This window comes from Oncorhynchus gorbuscha, linkage group LG06 (assembly GCF_021184085.1).
Source record: "Oncorhynchus gorbuscha isolate QuinsamMale2020 ecotype Even-year linkage group LG06, OgorEven_v1.0, whole genome shotgun sequence".
Lineage (NCBI taxonomy): Eukaryota > Metazoa > Chordata > Actinopteri > Salmoniformes > Salmonidae > Oncorhynchus > Oncorhynchus gorbuscha.
In genome coordinates this window covers 27,772,263-27,800,184 of record NC_060178.1, presented here as the reverse complement: position 1 = coordinate 27,800,184, position 27,922 = coordinate 27,772,263, and the positions used below count along the sequence as shown (strand labels likewise).

The 27,922-nt window shown below is 42.5% G+C and overlaps 1 protein-coding gene across 12 annotated transcripts in view; it reads right to left on the bottom strand.

The window, feature by feature from the left end:
• Window positions 1-901: 901 nt before the first annotated feature.
• LOC124037787 (guanine nucleotide exchange factor DBS-like) overlaps window positions 902-27,922 on the bottom strand; it is a 71,318-nt gene continuing 44,297 nt past the window's right edge. For 4 of the 12 annotated variants that reach the window (XM_046352843.1, XM_046352837.1, XM_046352839.1 and 1 more), the window contains exons 16-34: window positions 26,902-26,968; window positions 26,356-26,471; window positions 24,301-24,370; window positions 24,121-24,213; window positions 22,228-22,320; window positions 21,824-21,949; window positions 20,880-21,104; window positions 19,988-20,080; window positions 19,469-19,547; window positions 18,392-18,446; window positions 18,149-18,246; window positions 11,287-11,385; window positions 8,281-8,367; window positions 7,571-7,645; window positions 7,116-7,205; window positions 6,658-6,773; window positions 5,652-5,764; window positions 4,204-4,301; window positions 902-3,480 (exon numbers count right to left, since the gene is read on the bottom strand). In XM_046352843.1, coding sequence (XP_046208799.1) covers window positions 3,389-3,480; window positions 4,204-4,301; window positions 5,652-5,764; window positions 6,658-6,773; window positions 7,116-7,205; window positions 7,571-7,645; window positions 8,281-8,367; window positions 11,287-11,385; window positions 18,149-18,246; window positions 18,392-18,446; window positions 19,469-19,547; window positions 19,988-20,080; window positions 20,880-21,104; window positions 21,824-21,949; window positions 22,228-22,320; window positions 24,121-24,213; window positions 24,301-24,370; window positions 26,356-26,471; window positions 26,902-26,968 — 1,885 coding nt within the window. In that variant the 3' untranslated portion in view covers window positions 902-3,388. The remainder of the gene's footprint in view (window positions 3,481-4,203; window positions 4,302-5,651; window positions 5,765-6,657; window positions 6,774-7,115; window positions 7,206-7,570; window positions 7,646-8,280; window positions 8,368-11,286; window positions 11,386-18,148; window positions 18,247-18,391; window positions 18,447-19,468; window positions 19,548-19,987; window positions 20,081-20,879; window positions 21,105-21,823; window positions 21,950-22,227; window positions 22,321-24,120; window positions 24,214-24,300; window positions 24,371-26,355; window positions 26,472-26,901; window positions 26,969-27,922) is intronic. The other 8 variants (XM_046352840.1, XM_046352841.1, XM_046352847.1 and 5 more) reach the window with 8 other exon arrangements.

Genomic DNA, 27,922 nt, shown 5'->3' with positions numbered 1-27,922 from the left:
CTCATATTTGGTAGTGAGTGGAAACGCCCAGTGGATGCTTCACATTTATACATCCGGTGAAATATCTGTCTCATTGTTATAGCTGTGGTTTGGATAAAAGCGAAGCATATATTATTATTATTATTATTATAAATATCTGTCTCATTGTTATAGCTGTGGTTTGGGAAGTCAATGAGAGAAGTGAAATATTCTTCCTTAGTTGTTAATTTTCGTCGAACTCTAAAGAAACAGCCTAGATTCGACTCAATGTCTTAAGTAGTTGAACATGTTTCTACTCCAACCTCATGAGTGACAAACTGACACGGTTTAATTTTCGTCAAAAACAACTTTATATCGAAGGAGTGTCTGATTTGACGGCTTTGACGACCGTTAGATCCGATGACGTGTTTCTAACGCTTGAGCTATCCAACGTTGCCATGACATCGCCTACACGTGTGATCGAGAAGCAGTTTTAGCTCAAATATTCATAAACTTTTCTGTCTGGTTTTAGCCTATCTTCGTACTGTCTTTGTTTTGTTCTAGGGGCAGATGCTCATGATGGATTCCTTCTGGCTGTGGTGCAGTTTGTCTTCACAGAACCTCTGCAAACCTGCACCAAGCTTGAAGGACAAAGTGATGAGCTCAAGCAAGTCCCTTTCATTTTTTACTCGAGTCCCAGCTTCTGTATGCCTGTTACATCTTCAGCTCTTTGTGCCAACTCTTTTCTACTTCTGTAATCCCCTCTGGAGCTTGAAAGACACACCATAGAACAAAGCTCAATGAAGCCGTGCCCTCCACCTCCCTGCCATCCCCTGCACCGCACTTTCAATTTCAAACCAAATCATATTTCTACCACAGTGATGGACAAAATGTTTACATTTCAGTTATGAGCACCTTTTTTTGTTACTGCACAATTCAGATGTTTTGGAAGACTTTATTGAAGTGAAGCTCAGAAATGCCATACAGTATTACATGCCAATGGAAACTATAAAGATAGTGTAAATGATCAAATGTTAAACGTTTATTGCCTTTAAATCTGGGGTGGCAGGTAGCCTAGTGGTTAGAGCATTGGGCCAGTAACCGAAAGGTCAAATCCCTGAGCTGACAAGGTAAAAATGTGTTGTTCCATCCCTGAACAAGGCAGTTAACCTGCTGTTATTGTTAATAAGAATTTGTTCTTAACTGACTTGCCTAGTTAAATAAACATCTGGATGATACTCACCAGCAAGGAAATTTGGCCAAATAAGAAGTTCATATCTTTCAAACTTTGCATCTAAAATTGTGTTTACAGTTATGTAAAGATGTCTGTCGGTGCACTTAAATGGCAGGTTCATGTTTTGGATGAGGGAATAGAAGGAATTTGTCATCCTTTTCATATGCTATGAATAAGGCTATTGGTGCCAGAGACTAGATCTTTTAAGCATTTCAAATGTTATAATGTGATTCTTTAAAATATGATTTAATATCAGTAGGAGAAAGCAGATAAAAAAGTTAGTACCAGTCACCAACTGAGGGAATACATTATGCTTTTAAGTCTAACATTAATGGCTTTCTTCTTTCCCTTGAGGGAGTAGCAATGGGTAGGCAGGAATTATAATGATATAGTGGGCTGGTTGTGTTCTGCTATACCGGAAACAGCATTGACCACTGACAAAAGAACAGAAATTAACATTGGCTTTCAAGATGCATGCATTTCATTATATACTTAAAATGACAGAAAAGTAATGTACACTTATCCATAGAAAACAATCACAGATGCATTCTGAATTCACTCAGATTGAATGACATTTCATTGTAACTCATCTTAAATGAGTCCAGCACCTCTGTCTAAAAAGGCAGGTCGCTTTGTGCTTTGTGAGAATTCATTGCCTTTTGGCTGAATTTCATAACGTCTTAGTGATATTTTTTGCAGAGGTCTGGTCTCAGAGATTAGGAACACAACATTTTTGGTTATGAAAAACAAATCCAGACCACTTCTTTACATTCCATCTAGAGTTCCCTCTGTCTTCAGTCCCTTTGTGCATGTGCTTATGACTTTCAATGTCTTACAATTCTTAAACACCCCAAATTGTTAGAACTCCTTGATGGGCATTCGGAAGAGATTGAATTACATTGAGGTAATGCGACAAGTTCATTGAATAATATGCTATTGTGAATAATGATTTGTTCTCAATGACTTACCCGGATATAATGGTCAAATAAATACATCCAAAAAAAAATGCAGTAGCAATACAGCCTTTTGAAGCGCTTTATATTACAAGATTGCTATACTGTGGCCTGATACAATCTCATGTATGCTGTTATACCATATCCGGGGCATTTAATGCCATTATATGGCTTAGAAACGATGATATTTAAACAAAAGTCAGATGAACAGTTGATTGATCATATGAGTCATATCACTGATGGTCAAGGTGATGTTCTTAAATATACATAATATGAAAACATTCTATATTGGGGCTGTAGTGTATAGCAATACAACTTCCAAATAAGCTGTACAGTACTACTGGAATATTTTATGTACAATGATACCACATTTTTAGTAGATTAATAAAATATGTTCAGGGCTATGTGCAATGCTTGTAATCACAATCGACCACAGGATGGTATTTCATGAGTGAATTCACTAACATTTAACCAGGACATACATTTGAGATTAATCCACTAGAGGCACAAGCCAAAATTTGAAAGAAGTTGGCATGAATACTTTTACAATGATCAGATGAGAATTTACAGAATAGTTATACACATATTTTACAATAGTGGAAAAAATATATATATTATGTATGTACATAAGAAGAAGTAAATATCTATGTCCTGTATGTTGTTGTTCAGGGAAAAGTATATCTCATGCTAAATTAGAATTCCCTCAGTTATTTATAAAACAACTGAACTGGCAGACAATTCAGCAGGACAAAACATCAACGTTTCAGGAAGTTTTAAATGTTAAGGTCTTAACGCAAGAATTACAATCAAGCCTGTCTCCAATTGAGTCTATCGGTGAAGCATTTTCCCCCTTGATGGAGAGATCCAGTTTCCATGGTAGCACTTCTTTGTCCACTATGTGTCCAGGATGACCCTCCTCACAACGGTTACATGATTAAGCCACAGGAGGGAGTATGGTGTGCAGCAAAGCCACAGCAGAGGTTCTTTAACAGCACTGACTAGCAGATCATGTTCAGGTTTTGAGACATGACAAAATGCTGGTAAAAGTAACTTTCTTTAACCTTAGCAGCTGAAGCAGGGCAAAACAGTTTGGCATTTATTCTAATTTTCACTATTGACTTGACTTCAGACTTGTAGTTTTATGTCTGAGCACAGCAGCTGAAATCGATGCCCCACTGTGAAGATTTACCAAGTTGGGCCACCAGCATGTTCCAGAAGTTCATGGCCAAATGCTCCATCGTGCCTATCTGCTGTCCTGAGATACATCTCCCCACCTAGGGTTTTCATTTCCCTCAGAGTCAGACAGAGCTGCTGTGCACATGTCACTGAAGATATCTGCAATGTAAGGAAAATCAGAGTTAAAGACGTAAAGTGACATAGATGGAGGTTAGAATCTAACCCTATGGAGGCCAAGCAACAGGGAATGGTGATTTCTGGGATTTAAACACCATCAGTCTTTTTAGCGAGGGGTTGCATAGCCTGGCTACAATGACTGACCAAACAATGCCATTTTAATAGCCGTGTAAAAAAGGACATTATGGTGAAACACACAATATCGATTAAGATCAATATCAGTGAAAAGTGCTTCTATTAAACTTTATAGTAGTCACCAGTATTCTGCTGGAATGGTGTTTATAAGTGGTTTCGAGTGAGAAAGCTCTGCGCAAAAATGTCAACTGCCCAAGCATGGAACTCTGTTCTCGAAGAACTTAAGATGGCATTCCACTCAGTGCAGACAATAGCCCGAGAGAGCCCTTGTTTTAAGAGGAAAGAGCTCCAAGAAAAGCAAGGCTGTGAACTGAACACTTCAAGGGGTGGCTGAAGTGAGGGCGGGAGGGAGGAAGGAGAGAGAGCATGCTGAAATGGATGACATCATGCTCTGCTTGTTCACCTCACAGCCAAAAGCTTAGTTTACCATTACCCTCCTCCTAAGCATGCACACCGCCAAATCCCTAAGCACCGAATCAAACTATCACTTTGAGCTATAGCGTGAGTGTCTTTTTGCAATGCCATGAATGCCTCATCATTTTACGGTGGATGTTGGTTAGTCAGAAATACCAGTAGTGTTACTGTATGAGTGACCACCTCCTGCTGCTGTCTGAAGTACACTGGGCGGTACCAGACCTGTCTTCTGAGGAATAAGATTCTTGACTAGCCTAAAACATGAAAGAGAATGTAGGCTTTAATGGAAAGGCTGGTGCAGGGCCTCACACTGCAATCGAAATGATCAGAGAAGGACTGGGAGTTAGATTACTGTCACTAGGGAGAGCTAGAGGGGCCCTGGCAGTGTAAAATATATTTACAAAGTATTTGATCAGGCGTTCTCTCTGTAATCTTGTCTATGAACTGTCAAGTCCAAAGTTGTTGTTTTTTACACCCTGCTTCGTGTGACGGAAAGCTTGTGTATTCATTGCTTGTGATGCTGCTTGCGACAGTTGATTGTGTCCAAAGCCTCTGTACTGCTTCATATAGGTATTTAATATTCCCAGTATTCTGTCTGTATACTCTACAGGCTCTGCAGCTGGAGCTCTGCCTGGCAGAAAGCAAGCATTTCATTGGACGGTGTATACCATGTGCATCCCGTACCTACAACTAATACAACCACTTTGGCCTTGGCCTGCTGCGAACCATTCACATGCCAATGGACAATTACATGGGAAAGTCAACCTGAGCTTCTATTTACATTTACATTTTAGTCATTTTGCAGACGCTCTTATCCAGATAGCGAATTAGGGTTTAGTGCCTTGGTCAAGGACACAGACAGATTTTTCAGTTGTGGAAACTTCTGTGCAATACATGTTGACTCCGTTCCATGAAAAACGTATACAATTATTCATATCACTGACTGCTGAAGAGGAGAGGGTTGTGTGAGACCGAAGATGCAAATGATTGAAGACGGTTTTAAAGAAAAGATGAGATTGAAGAAAATATGAAATATGTATGAGGCTGATGAAATATAAGCATATTCAAATCATTTTTAAGTGCAGATTTAATCTAATGGAGTATAGTCACCCCAAAATGCACTGCGAAAGCTCGTGTGAAACCACAAATCGCTCTCTCATCCACCCTGGCTTGCAATGGATTCTGCAGGCTATTTCTGTGAGAAGACATATATATTATTCATTTAGGCATTGTGTTTTCATTGCCACTGGGATGTACAGATCTACTCACCTTGTATGCTTTAATATCCTGAATGCCCCATCGAAATAACTCATCATAAACTTAACTTTTAATCTAAAACTACATAGCACCTACTTTTAGTCCTAAGGGAACTCTGAACAACATTGTTATTATTAGTTATACATTTTTTTCCACAGGGTTTCAATCAGTGAAGAGATGTGGATGGGCAGTGTGTGTGTGTAAAAACAGTGCAGGGACAAGGATGAATATGGCTGTTTTATACCGTTGACTTGGGTCCCTCTCACTACGGCAGGAGAAATGGTTTCTCTCTGGGACTCTCATGGAGTGTACAAAGGATAGAGAGAGTGGGTGCTACCATCACTCACCAGTGGCCATCCTCTGCCTCCTCCAGGAACTGTACTAAATCTCCTGACTCCAGAGACAGGTCCTGTGCCGTCCTCGACTCGTATGTCAATTGGACACGGAAGCGATCATGGTCCTTTGAGCAGAGAGTGGGGAGAGAACGGAGAAGGAGAAGTGATTTAGAGGAGATACCCTATCCTTGTAGTTGTAGTTTGTCTTTGTATGTGACAGTGTGTTACTTTAGAGTGTGTGTGTGTGTGTGCACAGCAGGTCCATCCATCAGTCTCATGTTGGACTCAGGGAGCATCAGTCTCAGGGTGGCAGAGTTGTGAGCATCAGTCTCAGGGTGGCGGAGTTGTGAGCATCAGTCACAGGGTGGCGGAGTTGTGAGCATCAGTCACAGGCTGGCGGAGTTGTGAGCATCAGTCTCAGGGTGGCAGAGTTGTGAGCATCAGTCACAGGCTGGCGGAGTTGTGAGCATCAGACTCAGGGTGGCGGAGTTGTGAGCATCAGTCTCAGGGTGGCAGAGTTGTGAGCATCAGTCTCAGGCTGGCGGAGTTGTGAGCATCAGTCACAGGGTGGTGGAGTTGTGAGCATCAGTCACAGGGTGGCGGAGTTGTGAGCATCAGTCACAGGGTGGTGGAGTTGTGAGCATCAGTCTCAGTGTGGTGGAGTTGGGAGCATCAGTCACAGGGTGGTGGAGTTGTGAGCATCAGTCGCAGTGTGGTGGAGTTGTAAGCATCAGTCTCAGTGTGGTGGAGTTGTGATGAGGCCCTCCATATCTTATACATCAGACAGATTGTAATGGAAAGAGAAAATCCGGAGACGCTGGGGAGAACCGCACCAGGCTAATCCCCAGTCCTTTTGGTCTTTTAAATGTCAAGTCGTCAGCCCGTGTTAACGAGATGTGATGGTGGGAAATAATTAAGCGGAGAGGATTTCTTTCCCGGGGATTGGAAGGATTTAAGAAGAGCAACATGATGTAGGGGGATGAAGTTACCTTTCAGGATTTTTTTAAACCCAACTTACATTTTTATTACTGGACTCATCCTCGCCATCTGAAGAGTTGGAGAGCTCCTCTGCACTTGAATGGATGGTTTCAAAGTCCTCTGTGTCCATTGAAGGCAAACACCGTTGGGTCCAGCCTGGAGAAATAGAGCACACAGAAAGAAGACAAGGTCTTGTTAACCCTTCAGTTGACGAGAAGAAGTGAACATGTTCGTCTTAAGACATGGCATTACACATCCACTGCTATAGAAATCCACCCTTTACACATACGCATTGAACCTTCTGAAACATTGATACCGACAGTCAAAGAAGGTGTGAAGAAGTTGGAAATATATAAAGGTTACACACAACGCAACAAACCCACCTGAAAAATGTACCACAAGACATTCAATGCCAACAAAGACTCACACAAACTTTAAACCAAAACCGTCAAAATGGGAAAAGAAGAATACAGACCATCAGTGTGACTTTTCCATTACCTGGTTGAGAAGTGGATCTAGGCACGGCTGAATCTGTGCCTGTGGTGCCTTTGTGTCTGCACGCAGCAGGGATAGCACCGCGTAATGTATCTGTGAGGAAATGAGCTCTTTACAGACCACTGGGATGCCATTCAGGGAATTGATATACGCATGCAGAAATCAATAAAGGAGTCATCATCGCTCCACAGCCACACTGACTCATTACCGGCAACAAGGCAAGCAGAGGCCTGTTAATATGAAGTATTCTTGTTCAGCACTTGTTGTGCCACACTAATAACTAATACATACCATGCATCACAACGGAGCAGGCGATACACAATCATGTACACAGACACGTACAAAGTCACAAACACTTGAGTACACACACACACACAACCAAAATGCAAAAAAGTCCATGTTAACAAAGGCTGTACATGCACAGACCCACCCAGTGCATACTGTGACGCTATAGCTACCTTCATAACCGAATGGTGTTGGATCACTTTTTATCTCATGTCTTTTGGTCTTTCTAACATTAGTTGAAGGAGGACCTGTCAGGGTCGAAGAATTAGTAGAGAATTAGATCTATTGAGACAGTGAACCCAAATAGACGTTATTGTACATCCTCAGTTTTCATTGATCATAAGTCTACCTACTTTTTAACGATGTTTCTAGATTTTACAGCGCTTTGAGATTTCATTATGTAATGAATAGCACTATAAAAAGTAGAATAAATTATTATTACAAGTTATTGAAATGCTTGATTGTTAGGAGGGAATATAGTTAAAGGAGAACTTCATAAGTATCTTTTTCATGGGGAAATTAAGTTCCTATCTAAATTCCAACAACAATTGCACTTGCTTTGCAGCTCTGAATGTCACCCCACATTTCAAATGTCAGCTTTTCAAAATGTACATTTTATTACTATGGTTTCTCCAAAAAAAAAGACTATTCAGTGTTTTCGCTTTTCCATTTTGTTTCATTTCATTTTATTCATGCATCTCATACATTTCATGAGTCATAAATGGGTAGAATTTGTTGAGAAAATGACTTTTTTTCCTCTCCCTTCTCTCTCAAAGAGCTCCCTCACTAACCTGTCGGTGCCTGCTCTCAGACACTTTAAAAAGTTTGATGGTGACGGGTGGAGAGAGAAAAAGAAAGAGAGAGACCGCAGGCAATCAGGTACCTTTTGTGCGGCTGGTGGCAGAGACACTGATAGAGGAGGCTACAGAGAAGCGGCGTGTGACATCTGTCTCCTTAGATGGAGCCTCGGCTGTGAAAGGCAAGGGTTAGCAATTAGCTAAGCACAGAAGAAGAGGAGGGAGGGAGAGAGGGCAAAGCAATGGCAAAGCAATGGCAAGGCTAAAAGAGCATATTCCATTGAGGATTCCTCTTTCCTCTGGATTGATTCCTGATCTTATACAATAACTCACTGTTGATTCCTCACTATACACAGTCCAGTTTATGGAGATTGGCTTAATTGCCAAAATGGCACACTTTTTTCCACTTACCCAGTCAGATAAACTCATGGATACCATTTTTATATCTATGCGTGCAGTTTGAAGGCGGCTTAAGCATGCTAACGTTAAGTTCCTGTAGACTTCCAGACATTGTGCTAACGCTAGTTAGCAATGACTCCACAAACTCCATCTAACTTCCTTCAAACTGCATGCAGAGACATCAACATGGTATCTATTAGTTCATCTTACTATGGGTAAGGAAAGAAAGTAGAGAAGCGGTGGCAGGACCGCGTTTGGGAAACCATGGTCTGTGGGACTGAGACCGTGCAATGAGTGTAGGAGACACGAGGAAGTGCAAGGCATTGCATTGCTAGCGGGTGGCGGCATTCTCACAGGCGCAGATGAGAAATCCATGGGTGGGATATGCTAACAAGATGAAATCAACAACAAGTTCACAGCAAGGCGTTACCTCAGCAAACCAAAAAGTGCAAAAACATCACTCCCTCAGTGTCTATTTCTCTTCAGCTTTAGCTAGCCTGCTCTGCTCTCCATCAAGGATGGCGCCAACTATACATTATTAGATTATCACCATACAAATGATGACATAGTATACACGGTAATGTTATTGCCCACTTACAAACCACAATACCCCTGTAATAGCGCTAACGTGGTAATAAAACAATAATTAAATAAACCCATCTCCCTGTTCAATTTGTTTGTTTAACTGAAAGCAGTATAATGTTTGCATAATGTAAACATCTGATGTAGCGCCAAGCTATCAGTATTGTGATTAAGGATGTATTCTGTGGAGAGATTCTGCCATCGTTCATTATGCTTTTGTGTGCCTTGAAATGAACCTTAACCACTAAAACAAGAGAAAAACATTGAATCAAACCATCCTCTTAAAAATATATATATTTAATGCGCGTTTAAATGTCAAGAGCATAGCACATTACAGGCTGACATTTACTACGGCTGAGAATGTAGCCTTCATGTGTTTTCATTGCCTATACGTCAAGGTTGTTTTATACTAGTGATGGGCATTTGAAATGATTTCATTACAATTTTTTGTAACTTTGTTTAAACTTGGACACTTGTTTGATGCGCAGACTGCGCGACTCGGGAGAGATGGTGCCCCAGGGAGGGATAGAGCGAAAAAGTAGACAGACTCGCGCTAGGCAGACAAACTTGTAAATGCCCATAGGTTATCCATCATCCCATCTGGCAGTGCCTGTCTTTACTGCATCAAATCGATGTAAATAATCTAGATAAGATAGCTAGCCAGCTACACTAATTGAGGCTATTTTGCTGTGCTTCCTGTCCTTGTCAACAACAGTTCCATTCGATTAAATAATAATAGTCTGCTCGTTGCAGACTCACCTTCTCATTTAGTAACGAAACTCCTGAAAATGTCAAATCCTTTTGTCCTAGACATACAAGTATTTGGCAACTTGTGACATATACTCCCCGCCATAATTATTTGGACAGTGAAGCTAAAGAGAAAACGGATGAGAGAAAATGTTGCAATTTTATAACAATGTCATGCAATTCCATACTCATTTTGCCATGGGGCAAAGATATATATATTTTTGTAGTTTTACAACCAATTTCTTGCAATTGTACCCATTTCGCCATGGGGTGGTGAGATATTTTTGCATTTTTAAAGATGATTTCCTGCAATTCTACACATGTTGTAATGACTTATGTATGCCATGTTACTATGATATCTGAGTGAGAATGACTAACAAAATCAATGGGAGCCACATGGAGGTCAGGGCTCCTGGACAGGTTCCCTGCGTGCCTAGTCGGTATTTGGCTATGAATACTACAAGTTTAAATAGCTGGCTAGACTAACTACCAATCTACACATTTCTTGCTGACATCCCTAGCAGCCGGGGGCACTAAGCGACCGCTTATGTCGCTTATGCCTGGATGAGGCCCTTTTTGTGCCTCTAACTTTCTCACTCATCATTAGTCATGATTAATTCATGGTTGTCCGTAATCACGGTAGCATCCACATTAATGTTAATGTGTTCAGAGACATATTCTTATTTACAATAAAAGTGACTCCAAAATGACACAATACATTATTTACACACACAATACATGATTTACCATTCATTTCTATTGGGTACAACATCATCCAAAACACAACCAAAACAAACTGCATATGCATCCAACAAGTTTGTAAAGTCACAAGCTTGATGTAGTCATTGCGTGCTGTGAATATGGGACCAAATACTAAACTTTGTACTATTTTAATACACTATAGGTGAATGTGTCCAAATACTTTTAACACCTACAATTGGTGGGACTAGATACATAAAGTGCTTTCATTTCTAAACAGTAAAACAGATATGTATGAAAATACCCTCAAAATAAAACTTGACATTCTGTACGGTCGCCTCATATAAAACATTTGATCTCGAATCCAAAATGCTGGAGTATAGAGACAAATTATACGTTTTTGCTTCACTGTTCGAAATAAATACGGAGGGGAGTACAATAGTTCTCTGCTCTGAGCAAAAGTGCCTGTATGTATTAGCAGCACAATGACACACAGAGTAGCAGGCTAGGGATGAGATGACCAACAATGAGAATGAATGAGAGCAGGTGATGTTCTTCACAATTACAATGAGTGGGACCTCTTCAAAGAGGGGATGAAGCCAAAGTGAAGAGTTAGGATGGAGTGGTGGTGGTGGTGGTCAGTGGAGATGTCATGGCTTCTTTACCTGAGGGAAGAGACCTTCTGTTGGAGAGGCCCTGCAAGGTGAAACGCTTTCTAGCGAGATAACCATTGTGGTCAGGGTTATTAGTGGCAGAAGCATCAGCTAGGGAAGGAAAGGGAGAGGACAATGGTAAAGGAGGCTGAGTTTAGAGAGAAAGCCCGAGGGACGACTTTGTAAGACTAGTATGGATACCATGACAACCCTGGACATTTTGGAGACATTGACCCCGACTCAATCACCTACATTTTAGTCTGCATGAAAGATCAGGGGTAGACCAACCTCAACCTATTTCTGAAAATAGATTCAGATGGTCACAAGTTTGAAGAGTGCTGACAAGGTTGTAAAAAAGCATGTTTATAAGGGGGCTTCCGAGTGGCACAGCGGTCTAAAGCAATGCATCTCAGTGCTAGAGGCGTCACTACAGACACCCTGGTTTGAATCCAGGCTGTATCACAACCTGGCCGTGATTGGGAGTCCCATAGGGTGGCGCACAATTGGCTCAGCATCATCCGGGTTTGGCTGGTGTAGGCCGTCATTGTAAAAAATTATTTGTTCTTAACGGACTTGCCAAGTTAAATAACAATAAATCAATAATAAAAAGACCATACTTGATACAGATGGTTGTTAATGATGGCTTTTATCTAGGTCTTTCTCATCCCTACCAAAAGGTTCTCTCTGTTCTAAACACAACACTGACAGAGCTCTGAGATGCATAATAAGCTTGACATGGAATTTCCTGGAGCCTTTCACCATATGGACTAAACCTGACCCATGATTGACCCCTCTATGCTCCATCAACAACAGAACCTGCATTAGGAAGAGAAGAGTCCTCCACAATCATGCTGTAACTGCAACGGTATAAGGATTTAGACACCTGCCGATGCCAACTCTAGAAGACACTTTTACACAATAAATAATGTATATTTTCAAAGTGGACTTTGTGCGTGTGTGTGTGTGCATGTGTGTGATTTCAAGGACACTTTAACTACCTGCCCTGGAGGGTGTTCAAAATGTCCATTTTATCTTGTACATAATTATCACCTTCTGATTGTGAGAACACAAAATAATCACAACTCCCAGCTTCACCTCCTCTCACCAACATCACACCTCTGACAAAGGTGCCAAACAGAGAAATGTCAATGCTGCTGCTTCTTCTTCTTTCCTCGGAGGTTACTCTGGCCTTCTGGAGATGAGAAAATAAATTGGAGCTTTTGGATAACTATGAGAGAGAATCCAGTAGACTGACTGAGAATGTGAGCATGGTATATACCGTATCCTTGGTAGCCCAGGAGGTTGGTGGCACCTTAATTGGGGAGAACAAGCTCGTGGTAATAGCTGGAGAAGAATCAGTGGAATGGCACCAAATACATCAAACACATGGTTTCCAAGTGTTTGGTGCCATTCCATTGCCCTGTTCCAGCCATTATTATGAGCCGTTCAGCCTCCACGGGTTGGCGGAATCTAACAGCTGGTCAGACTAACCCAAGAAGAATTGGGAGCAATGTTCCCTCTAAACTGCGCATGGGTGCCGCGTACGCTCCTCCTCCAGGACTGCCACTCAGAAGAAATGTCATGCTGTGCAGCATGCAAGAGATGCAACATTTCCAATGCAACAAACCAAAACAAATCTAACTTTGCAATATTGAGTCTGTGGTTTTGTTGTAGGTAGACCCAGAGCACAACAGAGTACAATTCCATTGGCGGGTGTAGCTAGCCGATGAGCGGTCTTTCAATCACCTGTGAGTGAATGCGCTTTTCCGATCGGTTCAGATCAGAGAGCAGAGCAGAGCCGTGCATGTGCACGTTTGTTGCTATTCTTTGCTAGTTAGCGAGTTATCATCCCAACTATAGATAAGTATAGGTCAGCAATGGGGAGTTACTGCTTCCTACAAGAGCACAAAACATATAGGCCACATTTCAAGCTGTTTTTGAAAAGCCAGTCCAGTAAAGAGCTTTTGTCGTAATTAAAGAGGCAGCGTTGTATTTTGAGACAGGCTTGAATATGTAAATAAGCCAATAGGCAGTGGGGTAGCCTACATTGTCTAATTCTCTGTATGGTAATAATACATTTTATTTTGTAAAGTGCTTTCTTGCATTATTTTTATTGGCCTGGCCAAAGCTTTTGATATGGCAGACCATTCCATTCTTGTGGGCCGGCTAAAGAGTAATGGTGTCTCTGAGGGGGTCTTTGGCCTGGTTTGCTAACTACCTCTCTCAAAGAGTGCAGTGTATAAAGTAAGAAAATCTGCTGTCTCAGCCACTGCCTGTCACCAAGAGAGTACCCCGAGGCTCAATCCTAGGCCCCACGCTCTTCTCAATTTACATCAACAACATAGCTCAGGCAGTAGGAAGCTCTCTCATCCATTTATATGCAGATGATACATTCTTATATTTTGTGTTAAATACTCTACAACAAAGATTTCTTAGTGTCCAACAAGCTTTTTCTACCCTTAACCTTGTTCTGAACACCTGCAAAACAAAGGTCATATGGTTTGGTAAGAAGAATGGCCCCTCTTCCCACAGGTGTTATTAATACCTCTGAGGGTTTAGAGCTTGAGGTTGTCACCACATACAAGTACTTGGGAGTATGGCTAGACGGTGCACTGTCCTTCTCTCAGCACATACCAAAGCTGCAGGCTAAAGGTAAATGAAGACTTGGTTTCCTCTATCATAATCGCTCCTCTTTCACTCCAGCTGCTTAACTAACCCTGATTCAGATGACCATCCTACCCATGCTAGATTATTGAGACGTAAATTATAGCTCGGCAGGTAAGGGTGCTCTCGTCCGGCTAGATGTTCTTAACCATTCAGCCATCAGATATGCCACCAATGCTCCTTATAGGACACATCACTGCACTCTATACTCCTCTGTAAACTGGGCATCTCTGTAAACCCACTGGTTGATGCTTATTCATAAAACCCTCTTAGGCCTCACTCCCCCCTATCTGAGATATCTACTGCAGCCCCGTTCTGCCAGTCACATTCTGTTAAAGGTCCCCAAAGCACACACATCCCTGGGTCGCTCCTCCTTTCAGTTCGCTGCAGCTAGCGACTGGAACGAGCTGCAACAAACACTCACTGGACAGTTTTATCTCAATCTCTTCATTCAAAAACTCAAATCATGGACACGCTTACTGACCGTTGTGGCTGCTTTGTGTGATGTATTGTTGTCTCTACCTTCTTGACCTTTGTGCTGTTGACTTAATGTTGTTGCCCAATAATGTTTGTGCCATGTTTTTGTGCTGCTACCATGTTGTGTTGCTACCATAATATAATGTTGTTGTAATGTTGTGTTGCTGCCTTATGTTGTTGTTTTAGGTCTCTATGTAGCGTTGTGTCTCTATTGTTGTGATGTGTGTTTTTTCCTATATTTATATTATATTTTTAATGTATAGTGAGATGTATTATTGAAACTAAAGTATTTGGAGCCATGACCTCTGGAGTGGGTCCTGCTGACCCAAAAAAGGAAACAGTTCCAATTAGGGAAATGGTTGGCATCAGCTAAAAAATCCCACCAGACCACAGTACAAATCTCATTGTAGTCAAAACCGTACTGTACTACAGCTGCGTAACGGTATGACTTCAGTGTAAGGTTGGGACTGGATACATTTTCTTTGTAGTAAAGCTCAACTCTATAACAGCTTCTGTCATATTCCTTTCCCACAGAGGAGAAGGGGAGAGATTCTCTCTGTGAGTCCGTGGTGGGGGTAATAAAGGCCCCCGTGCACCCAGGACTAAGCACCTGTCAGATCCACTTACTTCTCGAGCCAGTGACGTCCAGTCACCGACTACATCTAGAGTCAAAGAGCCACTCTCCTCTCCTAACCACCACCACTCGCTCCCTGGCAGACAGACTACAGTTAGCCCAGGTCCCTCTCACTGTGACGCAGCAGCACCCTGCCGCCGGGTTCTACACGGCGTGAAATCGTACCTGTTACCTCATCCTCATCTGCCAGTATAGTGAGCCGGTGTAGTGGACAATCAGAGTGGAGTGGGGGTGGGGGGTTGGCTGGGGATGATGCCGAGACAGACAGACTGAGCCAGTAATACATCCATCCTCTCATCTCTCACTAACAGAGTTAAAGCCCAGATGAAACATCCCAGCTAATTGTGCCATCAGTCTGGTGTCTTTCACAATGCCATTATGGGATCATTTGTAGATGGCAGATGCTGCCTCTTGTTTCCAGTGAACGCAGCTGAGTGGATGCTAGTTGGTCAGGGCTCGGGGGTTGGTGGTAGGGCTTTTGCGGTGACCATATTACGACACCAGTAGTCATGAGTCATAACCGCAGTACAATTCCATGTGAGTCACGGTAATCTCCTTTTATGCACTTTGGACTCAGCTCCACATAACTGGGTACTCAGGGCTCTATTGTCCCTCGAACCACTCTGACATCAATGCAAAAGGCCATTGAAAATCACATCAAACACATATCAGCAAAACAGAAGGCCAATAGTACTTTTAAAACTCACCTCACTGCGATGATCAATTTCAAGAAAGAAATTCAACAGCAGGTTGAAACCGTGTAAAACATGGTTGTTGGGTTCCAAAGCCCAACACAACAAAATGGACAGCGCTATCTAAGGTGATGATTCATTCAAAACACCCATACGAGATTTTATGCATATGCAAGCCCCCCCCCCCCCCAAATAAAAACCTTCATAAAAATGATGAATGTGTCATTATACAATACATAGCGTATCGCATATTACGCATAGCAGAAGAACATAAAACTGATTTAAGATGTCTCTGGTACATAATTGGTCTAGCCTATACTCCAAAATTAAACAATTCTAGTAATCGCCTTGGACTGTATTATTATGCATACTGGATGGACAGGTTACCTTACGCATGCCACACTCCAAAATGTCTATCCATGAGTCTGAGAGTGAACGTATAGCTCTAAGCGATGCTGTTGGTTCATTGATTGTGCAGTGCGGCTTACAGTTCGCCTACAATGAGTGAATTTGTATTTTGAATAGCCTCGTAATAGGGCATTTTTATATTTTCAAAATGAATTGGGTGACACGGCTATACAGAATATCTCACCAGCATGCGTTTCGATTTCCTCCCTCTCCATTATTCCTTTCTCGAGCGTGCAGACGGACTGTCAACAAATGTTACTATCGATGTTCGCAAACAGATTTCACTTGGTCTTCCGAAATAAGCACTTAGCTGCAGGAACAAGGTTGGAGAAGCCATTGCATTCAGAGTTTTGGTGGAATATCACCAGTGAGTGCATGTTCCTCAAACAGTGGTTGATGTGGACACCCCTTCAAATGAATGGATTCGGCTATTTCAGCCTCACCGGTTGCTGACAGGTGTATAAAATCGAGAACACAGCCATGCAATCTTCATAGATAAACATTGGCAGTAGAATGGCCTTACTGATGAGCTCAGTGACTTTTAACATGGCATTGTCAAAGAGTGCCACCTTTCCAACAAGTCAGTTTTGTCAAATTTCTGCCCTGCTAGAGCTGTCCCAGTCAATTGTAAGTGATGCTATTGTGAATTGGAAATGTCTAGGAGCAATAACAGCTGAGCCGCGAAGTGGTAGTCCACATAAGCTCACAGAATGGGACTGCCAAGTGCGGAAGCGCATAGTGTGTAAAAATTGTCTGTCCTCGGTTGCATCACTCACTACAGAGTTCCAAACTGCCTCTGGAAGCAACCTCAGCATAAGAACTGTTCGTGGGGAGCTTCATGAAATGGGTTTCCATGGCCAAGCAGCCACACACAAGCCTAAGATTACCATTCTCAATACCAAGAGTCAGCTGGAGTGGTGTAAAGCTCGCCACCATTGGACTACGGAGCAGTGGAAATGCGTTCTCTGGAGTGATTAATCACACTTCACCATCTGGCAGTCCAACGGATGAATCTGGGTTTGGCGGATGCCAGGAGAATGCTACCTGCCTGAATGCATAGTGCCAACTGTAAAGTTTGGTGGATGAGGAATAATGGTCTGGGGCTGTTTTTCGTGGTTCAGGCTAGGTCCTATAGTTCCAGTGAAGGGAAATCTTAATGCTTCTGTGCTTCCAACTTTGTGGCAACAGTTTGGGGAAGGCCCTTTCCTATTTCAACGTGACAATGCCAAGAGTGTCCAAAGCTGTCATCAAGGCAAAAGGTGGCTACTTTGAAGAAACTAAAATCTAAAATATATTTTGATTTGTTTAACCAAATTTTTGGTTACTACATGATTCCATATGTTTCTTTTCATAGTTTTGATATCTTCACTATATATTCTACAATGTAGAAAACAGTAAAAATAAAGAAAAACCCAACCCTTGAATGAGTAGGTGTCCAAAAGTTTGACTAGTACTGTATGTTTTGATTTGTAAGACATTCTAAAGTTTGTATCATTCACAACTAAAGTTGCCAAATCTAAATCGAGCATGTAGGACCTGTTTCAAATGATCTCTTTTATGCTCAACATGGCCACTTCATATGCGCAGTCAATCGATCCTGAATGAGAAAAATATCCTTTATATTTATTAAGCTAAGTTCAATGATATCCTTCTTGCTATAAAACCTTGTCAGCTAATTGAACAAGCCTACAGCCTATGGCATGGAGCATAGCCAGATAACATGGGCCGACAGTAGGCCAACTCATATTCTGTTCTTCTGAAATGTATTTCTTCATATCATTATGTTTTTTAGAACTGACAAAAAATATATATTTATTGTGATGGTGTATATTAAATTGATTTAGTAAATGTTCCAAAGACCATAAACGTGTTCATGTTAATTAAAGGTCAACTACCGTGAGACTGGAAGTCTTTTGCATGACAATAACCGGCTGACAAAATGTCATGACCGCCACAGCCCTAGTTGGCGGGGGCCGTCAGCGGCTGTGTGATCTCTCACCTCGTTTCTGTCTCATGTTGGGGCTGGGGTTGCTCCTCCTGAAGCCTGTCTCCGGGCTAGACGAGTCCGACTGCCTCAGGGCCATTTTGCGCGTGTTTCTGAGCGGCGGAGAGGAGCGATATGAGACAGTCAATCACACAGCCACTACAGAAGCATTACATTCCCTGTACTTGAGAGCATCAATGCGCTGCTGCCATTCAATCACACGACATGATGAAAACGTTGTGAGACCAAGTACTCTACCTCATGGGAGCATGATACACATTCTCAGTGATCTTCTGATGGAGTTGACTAGCCTCTGTGAATGGAGAGAGAAATGGTATTAGAATAGAACAGATTTTCAATGGAACGACATATTAGTTTAGGTTAAATTGACATAAAACGGTCAGGGAGGTGGATTCATAGGTATGCAAGTGTGTATGTGTGTATATATTTGTTGTTTGCGTGCTTGTGTACATCACACTGCGTGTAGGACTGTGTGAGAAACCTGCAGTCAAAAGCAGGTTGATAAAACTATGTTTCAATGCCAGGCGATAAAGCAGGAGAAATCCCAGGAGTTACATAAGCCACAGGAGGGTATGTGGACCAAAACAGTGTAGTCAGACCAGAAGCCGTGAGCCAAAACAGTGGTGTAGACAGAATGGAAGCCCCTAATCTGTGTCTTTAACAGGAGGGACAGGGCAGTTGACTGCCAAATCCCAGTGGAGGAATCAAATCAAACAGCTGCAGTACAAGCCACTGCCTTGTCCTGCTATTGCACAAACCCCATGTCGCTGGGCATTTTAACATCTCACACTGGCTTATCTTGTGTGCTTCTCTATGCTGCTGTACGTGCTCCCCTCCCACCACTTGCCAGCAGAGACAGGTGTAAATCACATCCAGCCCTCCGTCAGGCCAGAGCCTCTTTCTCTCTCTCTGCTTCATATGAGGGCTGCTGTGTCATTACCCAGTCCCCTCACACATACACCCTCTCTCTCTCACACACATACACACACACACAGGTTGTCAGTTCAGTTGAGAGGACACAATGCACAGAGGGTCGTTTTCCTGACTGTCAGGCGCTTCGGAGCGGAACATGGGGCGATTGATGCATACTACTAGGGAGGTGGAGGGAGAGGACAGGAGGAGAGGAGAGGAGGACAGGAATGTGTGGACTGTACCATCTGGTCAGGTAAGTGTTCTCAAACACTAGTCCCCCCCCCCCCTTAACATTCACATTACCGTTCTGGGAGGCGTCAGGGCTATGTCCAGGTGTCCAGTGTGAGAGCTGAGAGGGTGGTATAAATATGCCTATAGAGAGAATCCCCACACACTGCATACCTCTGCACGCTTCGAGCTGGCCTGTCAGAACTTTCCGGATCTCTGACACCCACATGTTCTTCACATCCATGGAGGGAGCCTGGGGAGACACACACTAATATATATATATATCCATATATATATATAAAAACACCTGCTGAGGTTTAACTGTACAGCCTCCCTCACACCAGACAGTGGGTGTTTCTGCAGTAGCGACGTCTGAGGAGCTACTCTCAGTGGGACAACACTGCCACCAAGTGGTCACAAGGAGAATATCATACAGAAAAGGCATTTGACGTCCTCATGACAAATGTCTCAGGAGTGAGAGGTATGCTTCTTAGAAAAGAATGTTGCTGAATCACAACTCTTATTACAAAGTCTGGCATCTATTTAGTATTCTTTGGAAAATAACTAGTCATTTAAATGGAAACAATTGAGTTTTAGTTTTAACGCAGAAAGTTTATGGACATGTACATTACATTTACATTTAAGTCATTTAGCAGACGCTCTTATCCAGAGCGACTTACAAATTGGATGTACCTGAATGATGTAAACTTCCTCTCTGCCGTTGTACCAGACCTCAAACTTCTTAATGTCTCCTTTGACATTTTCGGTGATTCCTACAGCACTCATCTGAAACAGGGGCAAGACTGTGGTTAACAACAATGACAGCTTTATATTTCTGATTTCTCCTGCAGCTTCACATAAACGTGGTCCTTCTGTAGCTCAGTTGGTAGAGCATGGCGCTTGTAACGCCAGGGTAGTGGGTTCGATCCCTGGGACCACCCATACGTAGAATGTATGCACACATGACTGTAAGTCGCTTTGGATAAAAGCGTCTGCTAAATGGCATATATTATTATATTATTATTATTATATTATTAAAGAGAAGAATTTAAAGATAGAATCCTGCTCAGAGGCTCTTGTATTCTGCAAATGAATGTGAACTGCTACAGCCTTTTAGTTCAGCTTTATTTCCAATTGAATGGCTCTATCCTGAAACAGCCCTGGGCTGAAAGTTATGAACACCATTACTCATTGACCCAGTGACAGTCAGAGTGTATTACATGCACAGCACTTTATATCAGCGAGTGAGAGAAAAAAAACAAGTTCATCAAATATTTCCTTTAGAAAACAAAGGGTTGTCCCAAGATCCCATTGATGAAAGGAGGTCCTGTCATCTCAGGGCCCTGTTTCCTGCCCTGGCTTTTCATGCATCTAGATTAGCTTGAATTGAAATTTGTGGCATGAGAGTGAATTCCAAGGTTCTCAGGGGATCGGAGAGAGCCACTGTAAAGTTTCCATATGAGAAGGGGGAAGTAAGTGGAGGATGGTGAGAATTATAGCCCCGCGGACAGTTAAAACCATTCAAATTCCAGGTGAGCAATTGTTGTTTGTCCAACAAGGAACTGACCCCACAAGCCAACCTCACCTTTAGGGAGTGTTTGAAGCTGTAGGAGGCGGACGGCTTCTCGTGTCCGTCCGTGGTCTCCTCCCGCTTCTTACAGAAAAGCAGCATCTTATTGTAGAGGAACAGGTGCCTCTGCATGGGCTTGAAGCGAGCCAGGTCCTTCACCTTGCTGTGGCCCTTCTTGTGGTCCGTCCACACGTTGAATGAGCCCTGCATCAGGAGCTTGCCCAGCTCACTAAGGTTCCCCTGGGGATGGGAGAGGCACACAGAGGACATCAGTCCTACACCCTCACACATACAGTACACCAAGCCATAACACTCTCTCCGACAGATTAGTCAAACTGATTAACAGCAGGACTTCCTGGAACTTTGACACAGCCCAACAGATCCACTCTAAGATAGGAACAGTAAGGATCTAAATCGGACTGATTTTTCAAACCCTTTCACTCCAGCCAAGTCATACACCTCAGCCAGGAGCTGTTCACTCGCTTCCCGTCAGGCAGACGGTATTGGAGCATGAGGTCTGATACCAACAGGCTCAGAAACAGTTTCTATCTTCAAGATATCAGACTGCTGAACACTTGAACTGACCACCTGACACATGCACTCATCCACACATGCACTCATCCACACATGCACACAAACACACATTCATGATACACACACAGCACAACTCCTGCTACCATACTGCACAATTGGGAGCAGAATTTAAAACACATACCCAATCCCCCCTTCCCCAAATCACGTGTAAATATTGGACCATAAATTGTGCCTTCCTTACCTATGCTAAAATATTTATTATATTCTATTGAGCCATTTACTTAGTTCGTATTGTTATGCTTTATTATTTCTTGTTGTTTTTGCATTGTCAAGAAGGATTCCTGCAAGTTTCCATTTCATTGGACGGCGTGTATACGATGCATCTCGTGACCATTTTACAACTAATAAAACTTGAAACTACTGACCTCGAATCCCGTTATGGCAATTTGATGCATGGAGTCATTGACAGACTTGATGATGTCCAGCATGGTGGCAAGGGCCTCCTCCAATTCAGCAGTACCCTCCTGGTTCTTACTGCATTTCAGCATCTCCTACAAAGGAAACAGAGCCGGGTCAGGACAAAGCCAAGTGGGATAAATAATGCACCTTAGCTCCTCTCACCAGCCTCCTCTGCTTGAGAGTCAAGGTCTTCAAATTAGATCCGTCTGAAGGAAGTGCTTTGCATGTTAGCCCTTGGGCAGTGAAGGAGGATGTTTGAGCAGTGAAGACATTTACATCTTATCTGTTATCTGTGTGTTGCTCTAAAATTTGAATAAGCCTGTGATTGTATAGTGCTGAAGTGAAATATTAACCTCAGTGTTAAACTTGCCTTGACCATCAGCTGGTACTTGGTGATCCTCTGCACAGGCTTGAGTAAATAAGCATCCAGGGAGAGTTTGTGGTCCAGCTTCTTCTGACATTCCTGCAGTAACAAACATCATAGAATGTTTCCTGTTGCAATTATTTACAGTGCCTTCAGAAAGTATCGAGACCCCTTGATTTGTTCCACATTTTGGTACGTTATAGACTCATTCTAAAAATGGATTGAAAATATAAATATAATTCTCATCCATCTACACACAATACCCCATAATGACAAAGCGAAAACAGGTTAAGAAATGTTTTCACATTTATTACAAAAAACAAAAAAAAGAAATACCTTATTTACATAAGTATTCAGACCCTTTGCTATGAGACTCCAAATTGAGCGCATGCTCTTTCCATTGATCATCCTTGAGATACCACCTGTGGTAAATTCAATTGATTGGACATGATTTGGAAAGGCACACACCTGTCTATATAAGGTCCCACAGTTGACAGTGCATGTCAAAGCAAAAACCAAGCCACGAGGTTGAAGGAATTGTCTGTAAAGCTCCGAGACAGAATTGTGTCGAGGCACAGATCTGGGGAATGGTACCAAAACATTTCTGCAGCATTGATGGTCCCCAAGAACACAGTGGCCTCCATCATTCTTAAATGGAAGAAGTTTGGAACCACCAAGACTCTTCCTAGAGTTGGCCGTCTGGCTAAACTGAGCAATCGAGGGAGAAGGGCCTTGGTCAGGGAGGTGACCAAGAACCCGATGGACACTCTGACAGAGCTCCAGAGTTCCTCTGTGGAGATGGGAGAATCTTCCAGAAGGACAACTATCTCTGCAGCACTCCACCAATCAGGCCTTTATGTTAGAGTGGCCAGACGGAAGCCACTCACAAGACAGCCCGCTTGGAGTTTGCCAAAAGGCCCCTAAAGACTCTCAGACCATGAGAAACAAGATTATCTGGTCTGAATGCCAAGCATAACATTTTTTAGGAAACCTGGCACCATCCCTACAGTGAAGCATGGTGGTGGCAGCATCCTGCTGAGGGGATGTTTCTCAGTGGCAGGGACTGGGAGACTAGTCATGATCGAAGGAAAGATGAACGAGGCAAAATACAGAGAGATCCTGCTCCAGATCGCTCAGGACCTCAGACTGGGGTGAAGATTCACCTTCTAGAGAAGAAAGGTGTGCCAAGCTTGCAGTGTCATACCCAAGAAGACTCTTGGCTGTAATCACTACCAAAGGTGCTTCAACAAAGTACTGAGTAAAGGGTCTGAATAATTATGTAAATGTGATCTCTGTTTTTATTTTTAATACATTTGTAAAATTTTCTAAAAAACTGTTTTCATCATGTGATATTGTGTGTAGATTGAGTGGGAACAAAAACTATTTAATCCATTTTAGAATAAGGCTGTAATGTAAAAAAAAGGGGGAAAAGTGGTTTAAGTCAAGGGGTCTGAATACTTTCCGAATGCACTGTCTGTCAAGCCAAATCCGAACCCTAAACAACAGGAAATGTATGTTTTTCCATTGACATGTTGCTTAAAGGGATACTGCAAACTTCCGGCATTTAATCCACTTACCCCGAGTCACATGAACTTGTGGATTCCATTTGTATGTCTCTGCGTTCAGTATGAAGGAATTTAGCGATAGTTTCAAAAGCCAATGCTAACGAGCATGAGCGCAATGACTGGAAGTCTACATGTACAGCGTAACTACATTTACGGTAGCGTAACTTCATACCGCATGCAGAGACATAAGAATGGTATCCACAAGTTCATCTGACTCTGGACAAGTAGAACCAGGCTCTCACAGTATCCCTTTAATGTAAACGGACACCATTTTACAGTGGAATGCTATATCATAACTATGACAACACTTAGACACCCAAGGAATGGGAGTCACCTGGAAGAACAGGCTGTCTCCACACTGTCTCCACAGTGCCTCTGATCGGGGCTTGTTCTGACAATACTTCTCATAGATCTGCAGCTCTTCTTTCTGGAGAGAGACAGACACTTAGCGATGCAACATAACAGCACAGTAACGGCCTTCAGTTTCCAAATGACATCAACACAAGGAACTCACCCTTTTCAAAAAGCAGGTCCCTACCAATTCTGGCGTTTCCATGCAATTTTCAAGCTCTTTGAAAAATGTCCTGCGAACAAGAAGGATGAAGTCAACTCAATTAAAAAGTTCAACACATTTCCTGTTGACCCCTTACAAGGTACATAAAGTAATGTAGAACATTGGATACAATTGCACATTCATCAGATTGCCATTTCCTATGCTGGGAAGTTAAGAGGATTTGGGGAAATTGTAGCTGGTAGACAGAGTCTGTGCACTTCTGTTTGGAACGTCTATGATGTGTAAAGGTATGGAAGCCATGGATGCCAGTCTGAACAACAAGGTTGGGATTTTTGTGGGGCCCTGCAGTTGACATTGAATTAACCTACTGAACCCTGAGCCTTCCCAATGAGTGTCCCATTAGTATCATGCTTGGGGGTTTGTCCTGGGTTTTAACTCCTTAAGCATTACCACACCAAGGAGTTAATACAGTAAGTCCTTCAGCTATGGACACTGGACAGTATTTAGCTGAGTAGAGATAAAACATTATACAACAGAAATTATCCACATATAATGAAATGATAGTGTTAAGAGCTAAAACCCTGGCACTGAAATGTTGACACATCTGATATCTATGTGTTATGGATATTGTCATTGTATTAGAAATATGGACAAACTGGAAAAGCGGGGGTGAAGGGACATGTTCACGTGAATGTGTCTGCATAATATTGAATGCCCATGTGGCGTGGAGCTCTATGGGTCCCTGTGGAACCTTTTGTTTGCCCCTCTCACTGTAACCTAACCCCACCTGAGAGGGAGTGATCACAGGGCCTTGCAGAACAATGGGTGTCCATCACATGGGGCGTCACGCCCAAAGACAATACTGGGCCCACTGTCAATTGAGCTCTCTCAGCCAATCACAATGCAGGATGTTTGTTTATTTTTGACTTCTTGCACAGAGGTATTTTACAAAGCAAGATCAACGACTCTGCCAGTTCACTTACCTAAATAACGTATGATAAAAAATAAAAAAATAAAAAGATAAGCTTGAAATGTGCATGGTCTGATTGACCCAACAACTAAAAGTACACAGTTTAGCTTTCCTAATCAACCAGAAAATCAATCAGTAGATATAAAAGTTAGCTGGCTAAAGGCTTCTTTCTGCATGCTTCAGTTAGGCTGGCGAACAGAACGAGTGCGCTCGCATACCTTCCACATTCGCTTGAAAAACGAGAAGAAAAAAAAGCAGCAATAGTACTGTTTGTCCATGTTGCGACGCCGTAGTCAGTATTAATCTAAAATAACTCAAGAAATCTGTCATTCATTTGGATGTTTTTGCCAAAGAGATCTTAGTCGTGCAGTTTTACATCTAACTAGGATGTTTGGTACAGTATTTCTCAAGGGGAAACATTTGCATGAAAACAAATCGTCTATAGTTGTATGACAAACACTTAATTGAAAATTCCCTACTGTTGACCAATTACCGACGAAGGGGCGTAGACTTTAGCTTCAGAACTTCGGCTTGCCTCCAGAAACATGTTTATGCGCACGAACAGCCGAAAAACCCTTGCCGAAGACCGAAACAAACGTCACAAAATCTCGTCATAATACAGTATATGCACGAACTGTTCCAGGTGGGAAGCATGCGGACGCCTTTACTTATTGATTCTGCTTTGTAGCATACTCTTCTGGTGATGATGAATGTTATTTGGAGCCTTCATAGTTGACATAGCGGTACAATGTGTTCTATATATATAGCTTCCAGTGAAGAATGAGGGGGGGGGGGGGGGGGGGCGACTTCCCGAGCTGTGAGAGAAAATAAAATAACCAGTTGTTCCATGTGAGTGCCTGCAGCCAAAGAATGCATAGTAGTAATGTGTTAAACACAGGTCAGGTCGAGAGAAGTTGTTAGCAGTGAGAGACGAGTGAGAGGAAGAAGACTATCTCTCAGGATTGTCATGTGGCAGGGGGGATGGGGACCATGCCAATCCTTTTTCTTTTGACATCGCAGGCCCATTTGTCAACTCACTGAATATGGAAATGCAATTTAGAACGAGACAGAGGAAATTAGGTCACCTGTTGTGAAATTCATATATTTCTGGGAGATTGCCAAACAGTACATCTTTCTTGTTCTCCAGGGCTGCGGGGATGAGAGGGGAAAGCTCTGTGTTGTCCAGCTCGGCAGCATATCCCTGGAGAAGAAAATCACATTCAAAGCTAATGAGTGACGGCTCAGTGAAAACAATGATAACGTCAACACTTCTTTGATCATCTGAACCCAATCCAATCCTGTCCTCCACATGGCTTTACACATAACACTTGCATGAACATGATATGAACTTCAATCAATCACTGACAGTTTGAGTAGCCTAATGACTCATCTAATCAATAAAGACGGCACATTTTAAGTTCAACAAAAGTTCACACGTCATTCTGAAATGGGCAGATCTAACGCAACATTTACACTGGCGGTCAATTCGATTTTTAGAACAGGGGTTTCATTTTCCCTAGGTGCAGTAAACAGAGAAAGGAGCTCTTTCTCTACTGTCTCCTTGACATTATTGCCACTAACTGGCAGCGTTTCACATGTCACGAGAGAGCCAATGAAAGTAACAAACGCACCTCCATGATGCTCTGCAGCTCCTCGACGTACAGCCTCTCCGTTTCAATCAGCTCATTCATGATGTGTCTGGGGAGGAAAAATACAAGGATCCGTCAATACACAACAATTGCAGAGAAGCCCTTTAGTCGTATTTGTCAATGCAGATACATTAATAAAAACCCATAATGAGGACATCAACTGCCTCTCATACACTAAGTGCTTTGTCAAAGTTCTAAATGACCATCAACATCGTCATCAGCTTATTGTACAAACTCAAAAGGGGCTCTGCTAAAGACAACAGCCCCCCAGATAGGAGGTACAAGGGAGGAAATAAGACCTTTGGAGAATTAACAGAGGAAGTTGTCATAAAACCAACCATCTTGAGCAAAGCTAACATTTCCAGACTTTAATGGCTCCTTTAATGTGCACATTTGTATGAGTTCTGAGGTCTTGATTTTTATGTGCCATCACGAGCCCATCCAGACACTGAGTGGTGTTTGATGTATGGTCACATTTTATAGGTCAATAAAGCTCCTCCAAAGGCCCCGCCAATCTCACAGAGGCAAGCATCTGTTATACCATAGGTGACTGCCTCCTAAGTCCCAACGCAATAAGATCTGTGAATATATCGATTTTGGAAGATAGGGCAGCATCACGCGAATAAATATTATGGACAGAGATGCCTTGATTGAAGCCCTGGAGGGCAACTGTTCCATGACGCCATGTGCCGAGCCTGTTATTTGTGCTCCTAGGTCAAATCATTTTTATTGAGCACCCTAGTGGAGTGTTTAATGATACATACTCTGCAATCCTCCCTCATGTTGCTTCCAGCAACACTAGCTAAAGTATTAGTGCATAAAATAGCTTCGATCTCCACACACCTCTGTGTGCCTAGAATTAAGTCGGGGAGCAAAGATAACCTCCTCCAAACAGAAAAACAATGCCATAACTATATAAAACAAATAATGTATACATATCATGTACTAGAAGACAATGCCAGAGTTTGCCCCTGTGCAAACCCTCTCCTAATGTGACCCTCGG